The 14686-nt window shown below is 42.0% G+C and overlaps 1 protein-coding gene across 2 annotated transcripts in view; it reads left to right on the forward strand.

The window, feature by feature from the left end:
* cacna2d3a (calcium channel, voltage-dependent, alpha 2/delta subunit 3a) overlaps positions 1-14686 on the forward strand; it is a 776701-nt gene that overhangs the window by 635896 nt on the left and 126119 nt on the right. For both annotated transcript variants that reach the window (XM_080182611.1, XM_080182617.1), the window contains one exon: positions 13937-13998. In XM_080182611.1, the coding sequence (XP_080038737.1) occupies positions 13937-13998 (62 nt within the window). The remainder of the gene's footprint in view (positions 1-13936; positions 13999-14686) is intronic.

The raw sequence follows: 14686 nt of genomic DNA on the forward strand, positions 1-14686 counted from the left end.
CTGAGAGAGAATTTAGCATGGCCAATGCACTAACCAGCATGTCTTTGGACTGTGGAAGGAAACCGGAGCATCCAGAGGAAACCGACATGATAGACCATATTAGAGGTTCTTCTATCCTGAACCAAAATAAATAAATTCATGGTGATCCTGCACAGCCTGCTATATGCTCTATTTTTTTTCATGGATTGTTTTGGTGCTGTTGTTATTTGCATTAGGACACTCAGTGGATCAAGTAACTCACTGATAGATGGCACTTTGATTCATTATAATATTCAGAAATCTCTGATCTATTTGCAATTCTGAGTCTAACTCATAATTACGACGAGGATCATAGGTGAAAACTTCCTTAAAGAGTCCAGGTCTCTTACATACAGCACTGGTTCTATTTGCATTCTGTCATTCTCTATCAACTTCTTGCTTTTCTGATCTAATCTCCTCATTTGCCCCTGGTTCTGTGTTCCCCCAATGGCTTTCCCTGACCAGGTAGTAATGTGTGGTGCATCAGGACATAACTTAATTGATGCAAATCAAATATAAGGAAAAAAGAACAAGTGAACTATGAAAGAAAGTCGCCAATTTATGACACCAATTTGTCGCATTCTGTAGGGAAATGCATGGTAATGGTTGGTTAATAACTGTCTGAGCTAGTGTCACCGGGACCAACAGTGCAGGCAGGGCTGAAGGATCCTTTATGGGAAGGACGGCCCTCCCACTCCCCTTCCTCTTAGGGGGTGGTTAGATGTCAATTCCTGTATGACAGGCCCCATGGTTTTGGATATCTTCCAGCAAGTTTAGCTGAGATTGGCCCATGGATTTCACATGTGTTTGCCAATGACAGACAGACAGAATTTTGCTTTCATATATACACACATATAGATTTTCAATTTTTGTTCAACTGCAATAATGTTAAGCAGTGCTTATCAAATACTTTTGCCATAAATTTACAGTTGGGGATATTTATGTGATGGGCTGGACTCAGGTACATGGGGATTGGGACATCTAAATTGCCGTTGCTCACTCATTCCACAAGTGAGCCATTCCAGTTTCATCTTCTGTTTTGGCTGTCTGCCCAGGTAATTTATCCCCACCCATTTCATGTGTGAGCTTAATTTAGCAAGCAAGCCCCATGCAATGCTAATCTAAAAACTAGAGATAGAGTTTTTCAAAGTCAAATTAGTAAATACTTCTACACAGAAAGCGTGGTGGAAACTTGGAGCTCTCCTCTGCAAACAACGCTTGATGTGAGATCATTGTTAATTTCAAATGTGAGATGGATTGATTTTTGTTAACCAAAGGTGTGAAGGAATGTGGAGCAAAGGCAAGCCCATGAAAGTAGGTGAGAGCCGTGATCTGATTAACTGGCAAAAAGATCCGAAAGACTAAAAGGCCCACTCCTACTCCATTATTCCAAATGAAAGGTTGTAGGTCTTCCATCTATTCTATCCTCAGCTAATTGACCTCACGTAGAGTAAAAGTTAAAGGTAGTCTGCTTTGTTGAGATAGACAATAAAGGATTGTAGTTTTTTTTTACTGTCAATGGACTTTGTGTGGTTTTGCACAGCAAAATTGGACGAACTATTTCTGTTGTTATACATGTAACTTGAGTTTTTGTTTTGAATGTTATAGAGAAACTCACCATAATGAATGCATTTCCAAAAGTTCACAAAAGGGAAGGGGGAGATGTTGGCTCAACCCTAAACATGGATGTGGGAGTTATGGCAGACAATTAATCCACACGTGAATGTTATGTTGCAGACAGCATGGCAAATCCACTGTGGCTGCTGCTTTACATGTTTGCTGGTCTTGATGGAAGGAGGGGAAGGAAAGGGTGGAGTCACATATCAACAGTAGGCCCTCAGACAGGCGCTTAGGAGTCATGGGAAAGAAATAACAGCACAGCCCAGTGCCAGGAATGTTGTTCCAAACACATGTGTGCAGATCAAGAAGAAATTTAACAATCTGACACAAGTTGTCATGATTAGTGAGTTCATTTTCAAATAGCATGTCCTACTATCTGTGCCTTTACCATTATTGGACGGCACGATGGCACATCGGTTAGCACTGCTGCCTCACAGCGCCAGGGACCCAAGTTCAATTCCGGCCTTGGGTGACTTTTGTGTGGACTTTGTACATTCTCCTCATGTCTGTGTGAGTTTCATCCAGGTGCTCTGATTTCCTCCCACAGTCCAAAGATTTGTGGCTAACCAAAGATGCACAGGTTAGTTAGATTGGCCATGCTGAATTACCCCTTAATGCCCAAAGATGTGAAGATTAAGGGGGGTTTAGTAAATGCATGGGGTTACAGGAATAGGGTAGGGATGGGCCTCGGTAAGATGCTGTGTCTGAGGTTCAGTGCAGATTTGATGGGCTGAATGACCTTCTTCTGTACTATAGGAATTCTATGATTATTCATTGCTCAATTCACTAGATCCCCTAATCACTCCACCAATAATCTCTCTCAATGTCTCAGTACCTTATCATTCTGTTCATATGCTGTACCTCGCCCTCACACACTCAGCACTGCTACAAACCTTGCACCAGCACTTCACAGCTCACACAAAAATTGGCAGCTATTTGACTGTAACAGCCATATTGCCCAAACATATTGCAAGCTCCTCATTTACACACTTCCCATTACAATCTGCCATTCAGCCCCTTGAACTTGCTCTGCCATTCAACTAGACCATGGCTGATCTTCTACCCCCATATACCCATATCCCTTGATATCTTTAATATCTAGAAATCTATTGATCTCTGTCTAGAAAATACACAATGACTGAGTCTCCATAGGTTTTTGGAGCAGAAAATTCCAAAGATTCAGCACCCTCTGAGTAAAGAGATTTCTCCAAATCTCAGTCCTAAATGTCTAATCCCTTATTTTGAGGCAGGGTTCGAAGCACCCTCACCCACCCTCCTCCCCACCTCCAAGTCAGGAAATATTCTTCAGGCATCTATCTGTCACACCCGATAAGAACTTGGTATGTTTGAATTAGATTACCTGTCATTCTGTTAAACTCTAGAGGACACAGGCCATGTCTCCACAATCTCTCCCCATAGGATAATCCCACCATCCCAGGAATTAATCTGGTGAGCCTTTGTTGGGAGAGAGGAATGTGTTTTAAATTTAAATAAAATCAATTATGAGGGTATGAAGACAGAGTATGATATAATAAACTGGGAAATTAGGATAAGTGGTAGACCAGTAGAGAAACAGTGGAAGACAGTTAAGGAGATATTTCATAAAACTCAGCAATGATACATTCTGGGGAGAAAGAAAGTCTATAGGAGAAGGATGAACTACTATTTGTGGTTGATTAAAGAAGTTAGCGGAGGTAGAGGATTAGTTAGCCAGAAATAAATAGGAATAAATGTATCATTTTTTGGTTGACAAAATGTAATGAGTGGAGTGCCACAGGGATTGGTACTGTGGCGTCAACTGTCTACAATCTATATCAAAGACATAGATGAAGGAAATGAATGTGCGGTTGTTAAATTTACCAATGACACCAAAATAGGTAGGAAAGTAAATGGTGAAGTGGAGGTAAAAAGTCTACTAATAGATATAGATAAGTTAAGTGACAGGGCAAAAATATGGCACATGAAATATAATGTGGGTAAATTGGACTTGTTCACTTTGACAGGAAGAATAGAGAAGTTGTATTTAATTTAAATAGAGAGCGTGCTACAAGGGATCTGGGTGTCCCGGTACATGATTAACAAAGAGTAAATGTGCAGGTACAACATAGCAAATAATTAGGAGGGCAAATAGAATGTTGTAATTTATTGCAAGTGGAATGGAATATAAAAGCAGGAAAGTTTGCTGCAGTTGAGCAAGTTATTGGTGCGATCACATTCAGAGTACTGTATAATGTTTTGGTCTCCTTAAGTAAGGATGCAATTGTTTTGGGAGCTGTACAAACAAGGTTCACTCAATTGATCCTGGGTGAAGAGATTATCTGATGTGGAGAGGCTGGGCAGACTGAGCTTGCATCCATTGGAGATCATCTTACTAAGCAAATGACACTTGCAATAATAGCTTTCTTCTTATCCAGTGGAGAGAAAACTTCCTGCAAAGCTTTACTTTCCCCAGTTGAGGGGTGCTTGGAACACCTGCTAATGGCTAGAGCATTGTTAGTCCTCAGATGGCATCCTTTTAAATACAGGCCATGTGAGGTCCAAATCTCATAGTTCAATGACTGAAGAAGGCCCTCTGGGCAATCGGTACCATTCATCCTTTTGCCAGCTGCTGCTACTCCCTCATACACTGTGTATTTTTGGTACCAAAGCAGGAAACTCGAGTCAGGAAATTTTCTGACCGGGCTACCTGCCTTCAACTAAAGGGCCTCCTTACATCCATTTTGGCAAAGGGAGGCTGGAGCAAGATGGAGCCCAAAAGCAGATGGTTGGCTGCCCCAGGAGCAACAAAATGCTGAGGCAAGTTAATTAGGTGGCCCCCTTCATTTCTCTGGGACTTTCTCCCAATTGTTTTAGAAGCTGTTAGTTCCTACCAACCTTGCCCTTCACTGTCTGACCCCCATTCACTCCCTCTCCATGCCAGCTCAATCCTCCCAGTCACATCCCCATGTCCTCTCCCATACCCTCATGCCACTTCCATAGTCACTTACTCAGTATTCACAATGGGTGGACTTCAGGAGCCATTTGGATATGAACATAATAACTTCTAACAATCTAATAGGACTCTGACTCATACGCATTTCATACTGAAGATATACACCTATTCATGAAAGGTAAAGATTTTGAATCCCCTCAACTACTCAACCTGCTATAAAAAATAAATATCTATTCAATAATAATGTCAAAGACAGCTAATCCTTTAATAGCCTCCTAAACTGTCAATCAAAATGTGAGTTTAATGTCCCCTGCCCTTGCTAAGATAAGTGCTTTTGTAACATTTTAAACTCAAAAGTATTCACTATCATTTCAGCTATAAAAATAACCCTTGGAAAATTTCAACAAAGATATCTGTTGAGCCTATATTTTTTCCGAAACTACATCAGATGGCCTGTCAGTCAAAGTAGCTATGTATATGGTGGTTTTACAACTCTGACTGTTTCAGTCTGCTTTTCATCTTTCATAAAGGATGCGGGATTTAAATAATTTCAGATCATGGCAGTTCAGCAGACCTTATGCAATCTTGAAGAGCATTTCGCTTTACTCACCCAGAAGTGCAAAGAAACACGTCAGTGCGCCTTAGTTCTTGAGTAGCCTCAGGATCAGAAACTGGTGAGCACATCACTCTCTCAGAGTCACAGCAGGTGGAGTCAGGGATGTTCCAAGGTGCTGGCACACAGCGGATTGCTGGAGGCCAGGAATCTGCTCAGTCCCAGTCAGATAATGAGCCTCTGGACTCAGCCATGCCTCCGTAGCTGGAGGGCCTGGAGGCAAACTCAGGAAAATCAGAAAGGGATGCTTAGTACACCCCTCAAATTGAAAGGCTGCATGGAGTAATCTGCGTGCCTTCTGTCTGAGGTGATTGTGCTGACACTCCAACACATTGATGTTAACGCAGTGAGGGTGGTGGCCATTGTGGAGACCTTGGCACAAGACTCTTTTCCTGCACTACTGTATTGACACTGAACTTCTGATTGCACTGAACATCAAGCATACAACTCATAAAGGATATCATAACATCCACAAACGTGAAGCTTACCCCACTGCATAACCATGATATAACCATAGTCATTAAGAGCATGAACTGCAATCAGCCAGATAGAGCCAGACATTCACAGAAGCTCTTTGAGGATCCATACACTGTCCCCAATGCAAGTCATCATCATCCTCTTCATGTGACATAGCGATTGTGGGCAACAGCTATGTCCCCGTGACAGGAGCCTTAACACTGACAGTGTGTGTTGCCATCAGTCAGATGGGAGAGCAATGCTGACAGAAACCACGTGAAGATAATGGGATGTTCTGACTGGATGTCCTCACCACCTTCATGAATCTAACGGCACTGACCACTTCCTGATCGCCAAAGAGCGTGATTGTCAACTCTCTCAGGGGATATAGTTATTTGCCCAGTCAGCCAGTGATACAGGCACGCCATGGCAGTCAGCAATTTTGGAAGTCAGGCACCAAGAGTTAAATGCTGATTAACAATCAGTTGCATTCACACACATAGTGGGCATGTTTTTATGGCTAGTTAGACTCCAGGCATGTTAATTGAGGTACAGCAGAATGATCTCAGCTGCAATGGGGGTAATGATCACTGACACATTTTTCCATAAGCCTTGCTGTTGTCAACATACCCCTCCAGAAGCCCCTCCTTCCCCTAGATTTGAGTAGAGCTGTCAGTCCATGATGATTGCTAACCCACCCACCACAATGCTCCAGGCTTCCCTTCCTTCTGTGTGGTCCTTCCAAGAATTTCCATGTCTCAGCAGCAAAAGGCAACCTTAGGAATGGTGCTTTCCACACTTAACAGTCTTTCCCCTAATCTCCTCCGATACAACCCATCCTGTGCACCCAGTCTCCTCGGAGTCAAGCACCAAATTTTCCCTGATTCTACCCTCCCCCACCCCGCTCAATCTTCCTGAGATAAGTACCAAATCTCTCCTGTGTCAAGCCCCTGGTCAGCACCGACTAAGCTTGGCATAGCTTGGCATTTTCCACCAGTAGCCTGGATTCTGTCCTCTGTATCCATCAACTAGTGCCTTGGTATCCTGGAGTCTTCCCCTGGTGTCCTGGAGTCTTCTCCCCGGTAGCTGGGATCCTGCCCAATGCTAAAAGGGACAGAAAAAAACTGACCCTGTCAAAAGAATTAGTGTGTGTGTTTGAATTATATTTTTATTGCACCATCTCAAGTATTCTTTATGTCAAATATATCATGTGGAATTGTATATTTTTTGTGCATTCTTCAGGGGGTCAGTTGATTGTAAGTGCACTCCACTTCATGCTAATGAATCCCATGGGGCAACACGGTGGCACAGTGGTTAGCAGTGCTACATCACAGTGCCAGGGACATGGGTTCGATTCCGGCCTTGGGTCACTATCTGTATGGAGTTTGCACGTTCTCCCCGTGTCTGTGTAGGTTTCCTCCGGGTACTCCAGTTTCCTCCCGCACTCCAAAGATGTGCGGGTTAGGTAGATTGGCCGTGCTAAATTGACCCTAGTGTTGGGGGTTAGCAGTGTAAATGGAGTTACGGAAATAAGGCCTGCGTGGAATAGTGATCGGTGTGGACTCGATGGGTCTGTACTGTAAGGATTCTATGATTCTATTTAGCCTCAGGGCTCAGTGGTGCAGGGCCCTCTTCTCTGTTGTGTCAATTCCTTATGCACCACCTTTGTTCCAAAGTGTTTTTAATTGATCCACTCCCATATTTTGTAACTTATTGGCAGGGTTTCTTTTAGGACCTGGTGGAGGTGCAGAGGCAGAACGGTAACTGGGTAATGAGGGCACTCCCACCACAAAACCTGTTCACAGTGCAATCTTATGCCAGTTGGCCAATTAACGGCCGCGGATGGTGCCATTGACCACTCAGCTTCCAGAGGCAGACCTGGAGTGGAGACCATGTTGTCACCTGATGTGGAAATGCTGATGCATGATCTAAAGGGCAGCCAGGGACACGGGTTCAATTCCCAGCTGGGCCCACTGTCTGTGTGGAGTTGGTGCATTCTTCTTGTGTCTGCGTGCGTTTCCTCCAGGCGCTCCAGTTTCCTCCCATAGTCCAAAGACTTGCTGGTTAGGTGCATTGGCCGTGCTAAATTCTCCCTCAGTGTACCCGAACAGGTGCCGGAATGTGGCAACTAGGCGATTTTCACAATAACTTCACTGCAGTGTTAATGTAAGCCTACTTGTGACTCTTATAAATAAACTTTAAAATTGGTGTCCGACGTAATGACATGGGGCCTGACCTGATACCATAACTAGTGAATCTCACAGCTGTGCCCACCAACCCCACCGCACCTCCCCACCCCCCACAACAATACCATCCATTTCAGCACCTCAAAATTTCAGCCTTTGGTTTTGAATATCATAGTATTATGAATTAATTCATGGTGTAGAAGAACATTTCCGAGCTTTCGTACACTAGAGAAATCTGCCTCGTTAAATTTAATTTCAGCTTTAATAATGAAATGTTCCTTCCCAAGTTTCGATGCACTGATTTATCACCCGCACCAGGCAGAAGGGCACATTCCCTGATCTTTAACTATTCCGTGGTGGCAGCTCATTATTTTCTTCTTCGTCAGCTGTCATCAAAGCTGCATGGCTGTTTTCAGCACGCGGAGCTCCAGGCTTCTTGTATGGCAGTCCGTTTCTCCACTTTGCAGCTGCCCATCTCATGTCCTTTGCTATAACTGGAAACCTGCACATGGTTAAGCCATCCGTGAATTCAATGCTAGAAATATCTGTCAGCAAATGCTTTCGATTTGATTTCATTGTACAAGCGCAAAAACAACCGGCATGTGATTTTTAGGAATTTTTAAAACAACATTGTTTATTCAGATTAACATAAATACAGTGCCTATGAAGTAGTGCGTTGTAGTTCCTTTGGGTGTGCTTAAGAGATACATCAATATTTGAACATAACTCTAACTCAAATGGCACTCAAGACGCTAATGAGAACTAATTATTTATTTTAATGAGTGCACATTAGGATGCAGTTACATGTATTTCCCTGGTGAAACATTCAATGCAATATAATATTCTGGTCTAAAAACCTGGGACTTAGTTTTTCATCTTCACCACTTGGGTGGTGAACTCACAAAGTGAATCATAGGAAAACTACAGTGCAGAAGGAGGCCATTTGGCCCATCAAGTATGCACCAACCACTATCCAATCCAGGCTTTATTCCCATAATCCCTCATATTTACCCTGTTAATACCCCTGACACTAGGGTTAATTTAGCATGGCCAGTCAACCTAACTCGCATATCTTTGGACTGTAGGAGGAAACAGAAGTGCCCACGCAGACGCGGGGAGCATGTACAAACTCCACACAGACAGCAACCCACGGTTAGAATTGAACCCGGGTCTCTGGCGCTGTGATGTAGCAGTGTTAACCTAACAAATAGCCTGCCCTTTACAATATCCCACTGATTCTTATTTCTGTTGGAATGAATGGAAGTGTAAAAGGGCATGTTCTCTAACGAGCAGTCACCTGCCAAGGGGTGAAATGGAAAATGATCCTTTTGGGTCTTATTTCCCAATGGCATGTGAGAAACTTCAAACTCATAACTGATTGACCATCTTATCCATTCGTGATGTTGGCCCAGCTGTAAGTATAATAGCATTACTTCAGCTGTGTTTTAATCAGAGAATCAAATAACAGCAGTGAAAAACCATCTTCAGTCAGCAGTTTGCTGAATCAACACCCACAACAGCTCCTGGCAACATTGCCAATTGACAAGAACTGACTCTGTGTCATGTGCTGCTGATAGAGTAAAGAAAGTTTCTTTAACAACAGTAAAGCAACTACCTTACAATGCAGAATCAGCTTTTCAGAAGAACTCTATTCTGTAACTCCCTGTAAATTAGACTCTTGCTACTGTCATAGGTTCTAAACAAGGTGAATTGGCTTTGTATGATCTCTGGCATGAGTAATATCGTTGCTGTCAGTGTCAGCTACAGCTAAGTGGTGGCACACTCGCCTCTGAAGGTCATGAGGTCAAGTCCCACTCCAAGGACTTGAGCACTGAATCTAGGCTGACACTTCAGTAGAGAGAGCACTACACAACTGGATGTGCCAACTTTTGAAATAGAAGTTAAACCAAAGTCCTGTCAGTCCTTTCGGGCAAATGTGAAAGATCCCATGATACTCTTTTGAAGTAGAACAAGGAGTTTCCCCTCATGTCCGGGCCAACATTTATCCCTTAGCCAATATTGCTATGAAAAACTGATTATTCAGCCATTCTTGCCTTTGGTAATAAAGCAAATGCTCTGGATGTTGTAAATCTGAAATAAAAACAGAAAATGCTGGAAATATTCAACAGCCCTGGCAACATCTGTGGAGAGAGAAACAGAATTAATGATTCGAGCCCTTGTGGAAGAAAATTCAAATGAACTCAAAACATTAACTGTGTTTCTCTCTCCACAGATATTATCAGATCTGCTGAGTTGTTCCAGCATTTTCTGTTTTTATTGTCATATCACTCTTTGGGGAGTCTTGTAATGAACAGGTCAGTTGCCTGATTTCATAGAATCCCTACAGTGCAGAGGGAGGCCATTTGGCCCATTGAACCAGCACCAACACCAATCCCACCCAGCCCCTATCCACGTATTTAACCTGCCAATCCACACATCTTGGGACACTAAGCCACAATTTAGGGTGGCCAATCAACCTAACCTGCACATCTTTGGACTGTGGGATAAAACTGGGGCACCCGGAGGAAACCCATGCAGACCGGGTGAGAAGGTGCAGACTCCACACATACAATCACCCAAGGCCGGATTTGAACTCAGGTCCTTGGCATTGTGAGGCAGCCATGCTAGCCATTGTGCCACTGTGCCACCCTACATACAAGGATGGCTATACTTCTAACGGTACTTCTGTAAAGAGCTTTGGGATATCCGCAGGTCATAAAAGACTCTGATGTGTTTTTTTTTACTTAAATTCTTTACAATTCTTAGAATATATTTCCACTGCAGCTTATTTGTAGTGGATGTCAGAAGTTTGGGTCTTTTTATTCACTGTGATTTTCATTACAGTTTGTATTATACATTTTTCTTCTGGATACTTAGCCCTTCTTTCCAATTACCTTCATCCTGTCTGTGTTAACATCTGCCCAGTGAGCTGGAAATCCTTTGTGGATTCACTAGCAGCCCTAATATTGCTGATATGTTCTCTCTGAATTTTTCATAACCTATTGCAAAAGACATATTGAGGAAATGAAAAGCTGTGAAAACATAGTCTCGATAACTGTAATAGTGCTGATTGAACAGTGTTAATAGAGGCTGTTGCCAGTATTTTGGAGAGTGGTGTTAGATCTAGTCACACATCCAATCTTCGAAGGGGTAGTTGACATTTCAATTCCACAGCATAGATATGATCAAAGGTGTCCAAATGAAAAATCCTGTCATTAAGGGCCCATATTACATCACTGAAATTTTGGCATTTGTCTTGAGCACCAGAACAGAGAGCTCATATATAAATGAATTCCACAAACATTGCCAATTTTGTAAGTCATGCAGTATCTTACAGTCATCAGCATTTTCATGGCTGTATTAACCCACATAAATAGACTGGTTAATGCAGCTTTTAAAACAATGTATGTGAAATGTCATGCAAATACATTCAAGGGCAGCACAGTGGCTCAGTAGTTAGCACTGCTGCCTCACAGCGTCAGGGACCTGCATTCGATTCCCAACCCTGGGTTGCTGACGGTGCGGAGTTTGCATGTTCTTCCCATGTCTGCATGGCTTTCCTCCGGGTGCTCCAGTTTCCTCCCACAGCCTGAAAGACGTGCTGGTTAGGTGCAGTGACCCAAACAGGTGACTAAGGGAATTTCACAGTAACTTCATTGCAGTGCCAATGTAAGCCCACTTGTGACACTAGTAAATAAACTACTTACTTTATTCATACTGCTGGCAGTAATTTTTTGCCTAACGTGGATTATTAATCTAAAATGCAATGTACACTGCGTTTAAGAGATGTAAGGAGTAGTTCTCTTCTTGTGCAGTGACTAGAACTAGGGTATGCAGATGTAATTCAGTGATCATTTTAAAGACATTTCTTATTTTTGTATTCCTACAATAAACTTCGACATTCATATTTACAATGGAAACTGCCTATGTAAACTTGTCAGGCTGTAATTACACCTTCATATCAGTGGAGGCTTTACAATGTCACCAATGATGGAAGGTTGCAGTTACTTTGTAACAAATTTACATCAGCAATTTTAAATTTGAACTGGGGATTGAATTTTGTAATGAATGAAGACTGATAGGAAATGTGTTTCGATATAATGTTTTAATATTTTACAGAGTATTTGCTGCTGCATTGTGTGCATAATAAATGTTTAAAGTTTTGGTTATCACTGCTGTCAGTGCCAAGGAATTTCCAATATTTTGATAGTGATCGGCTGAATGGGTTTTTGTACAGTTATACAATTGATACATCTTCCTTACATCAATCTTGACAGTGGTGCAGACTGGATATTTCTCATGATTGGAGTTAATTATGAGCCCTCTCAAATTCAGACAATAGATATTGCAGTATGTTGATTCATGCCAAGCCCTTACCACAAAGGACAATTCATCCTTACAATTCTCAACACACAAAGCCATCAGCCCCTTCTAAGACCTGTTAGAATTTATATTAATGGGATAATGAATTAGAGGCAGATGTGGACCAAGCAATCTTCTTGCATGAGCCATATAACTCCCCAAGGGATGATAAGGAGGAGTTAGGAGGGATAATTTTATATACTTGCTCAAGATTCAAGAACAAGGTTCATTATTTGGTGCTGTCTAGTAATAAAATGACAAATAAATTAGGTAATAAAATCGAAATGTATTATTCAATGTATATACTGGTAACAGCATTATGTACTGTGCTTCAGTGAACCATTATTAGCTCCTCCTCACCCCGTCGCTATGGGATCCTTATAATTAAGTATCTTAGAATCCCTACAGTGCAGTAGGAGAACATTTGGCCCATTGAACCTAAACCAACCACAATTCCACCCAGGCCCTATCCTCATAACCCCACATGTTACCCTGTGAATCCCCCTGACACTAAGGTCAATTTAGCATGGCCAATCAACCTAACCTACACATCTTTGGACTGTGGGAGGAAACCGGAGTACCCGGAGGAAATCCACACAGACACACGGAGAATGTGCAAACTCCACACAGACAGTGACTCGAGGCTGGAATTGAACTGGGCGCTGGTGCTGTGAGGCAGCCATGCCAATCACTGTGCCACCGTGCCACACATAATTATGAATAATCAGTGATCGCACATAAGGAATATATTTGAACAAGACCTGAGAGAGATGCTAACACCTCTTTACTTCATCTTGAGTTGAGCATTTGTACAAGAGTAAGTAAAATATTTGGAGAGGTAAAAAGGTCTCAGTTCTTTATTGTTTGTGCAGCAAAATATGGTTGAAAGTTTACTTTAAGATACTCAGATTTTGGGAAGAATGGTTCTGAAAATACAACTACCTCCAAAATTAAATCCCTATAATCAGAGATGGAAGCCATTACAAGGAACATATTGGGGGCTAAATTTAAACTTTTGGCCCCAGAATGGACACAGCAACTATCAATTTAGTAGTGCAGAGATCCTTGGGCAATTGGGCCACCATGACACTGGCCAGTGGCATTTTTTTGCTGCCCCAGTGGCAGTGGTCAACTGAAATGGCACAGGCCTTATTTCAGTATAATAATGAGACATTAATTTTCCACTGAATTGGTAAACTTGTTTACACTAATGCAAGCTTGTGATATGCCAACTCTTTCTGGTAGTTGCAGTTCTTCAAGAGAATGCTGAATGTTATTCAGTGAAAAGGCTCAAAACTTTCAAATATCTTTGTGGAGTGGGAAGGAGCAGCAATGTTCTTTCTAGCTCTACAAAACAAGTGCAATAATAATTTCTCCCCATTCCCAGTCACCTGCCAAGCAGACTTTCCCGTGGTCCTCGGCACATGGCACAATTGATAAGGCCCTTCAGGTATGGGGCACTTGATTGGCACCAATGGCTCACCTGTGTTATTGTAATGAAGCCCTAGGACAAAATTCTTTCAGTTCCCAGCCCTGAGCATTGCAGCCCACCGTAGTTGTACATCACCAGGTTTGGGATGTTAAAAACCTCAAGCAGTTGAAAAATATTGGTGAAAATAAATGTTCGCATTTTTGCTCCAAACCTATCAAGATTAGACAAGATTAGATCTATTCCAGTCAGATATATTCATAGGTGTATTGTTAAGAATATTGTTGGTAGTTAAGATTTAATCTTCTGCTTTTTAACAGCTGTAGGTATTCAGATGAAGCTGGAGTTTTTCCAAAAGAAGTTCTGGACTGCAAGCCGACAGGTGAGCTACTTATTACATCAGCATTCATGTTCCCAATTTTGCTGCAAAAGATGTTGGGTGGAATTTTACCGGCGTGTCCGCCCGAGGTTTGTACGATCCCGCCCAGGACGATCGGAGAATGTTCTCCCAGATTCGGGGTGAGTGTGCCGATAAAATGGACTAGTTTTCAAATAAATTGTTACTTATATATTCTTTGTGAGTTATATTATTTATAATCTTCATAAATTGCATGTTGCCTAATATCAGGTTCCATTTGCAGCACTGTTCTTAATAGGAATGACTTTATAATTTTCAATAAATTCTGGATGTCATTGATGTTTTAAATCAGAATATTTGATTTCAAACTAATCCCCGGGTGTACATCATGACATGTAATACAGCAAGCATATAATACTTTAAAGAATATACAGTGTAAGGTATAAAAAGAACTGCACAAATTTTACAATGTGAAACCTTAAATAGTAGAAATTGGACAATAAATTGAATACAGTGCAAAACTAGGATATTGTGGACTGAATGGCCTGGACTCTGTAGTCAGTAGTGAAAAGACAGCGCAAGCTATAACTTCCAAGAAAAACTGCTGGCAAAGATCTAACATTGTCTGTGACGTGGATTTTGTCTTTCTTGACATTAATTTAGTTTTGGCATCTAATCAAGAGGATGTCCAGCAACAGTGATCGAGCAGCCA

This window comes from Carcharhinus amblyrhynchos, chromosome 3, assembly GCF_965287045.1.
Source record: "Carcharhinus amblyrhynchos chromosome 3, sCarAmb.v2.hapA, whole genome shotgun sequence".
Classification (NCBI taxonomy): Eukaryota; Metazoa; Chordata; class Chondrichthyes; order Carcharhiniformes; family Carcharhinidae; genus Carcharhinus; species Carcharhinus amblyrhynchos.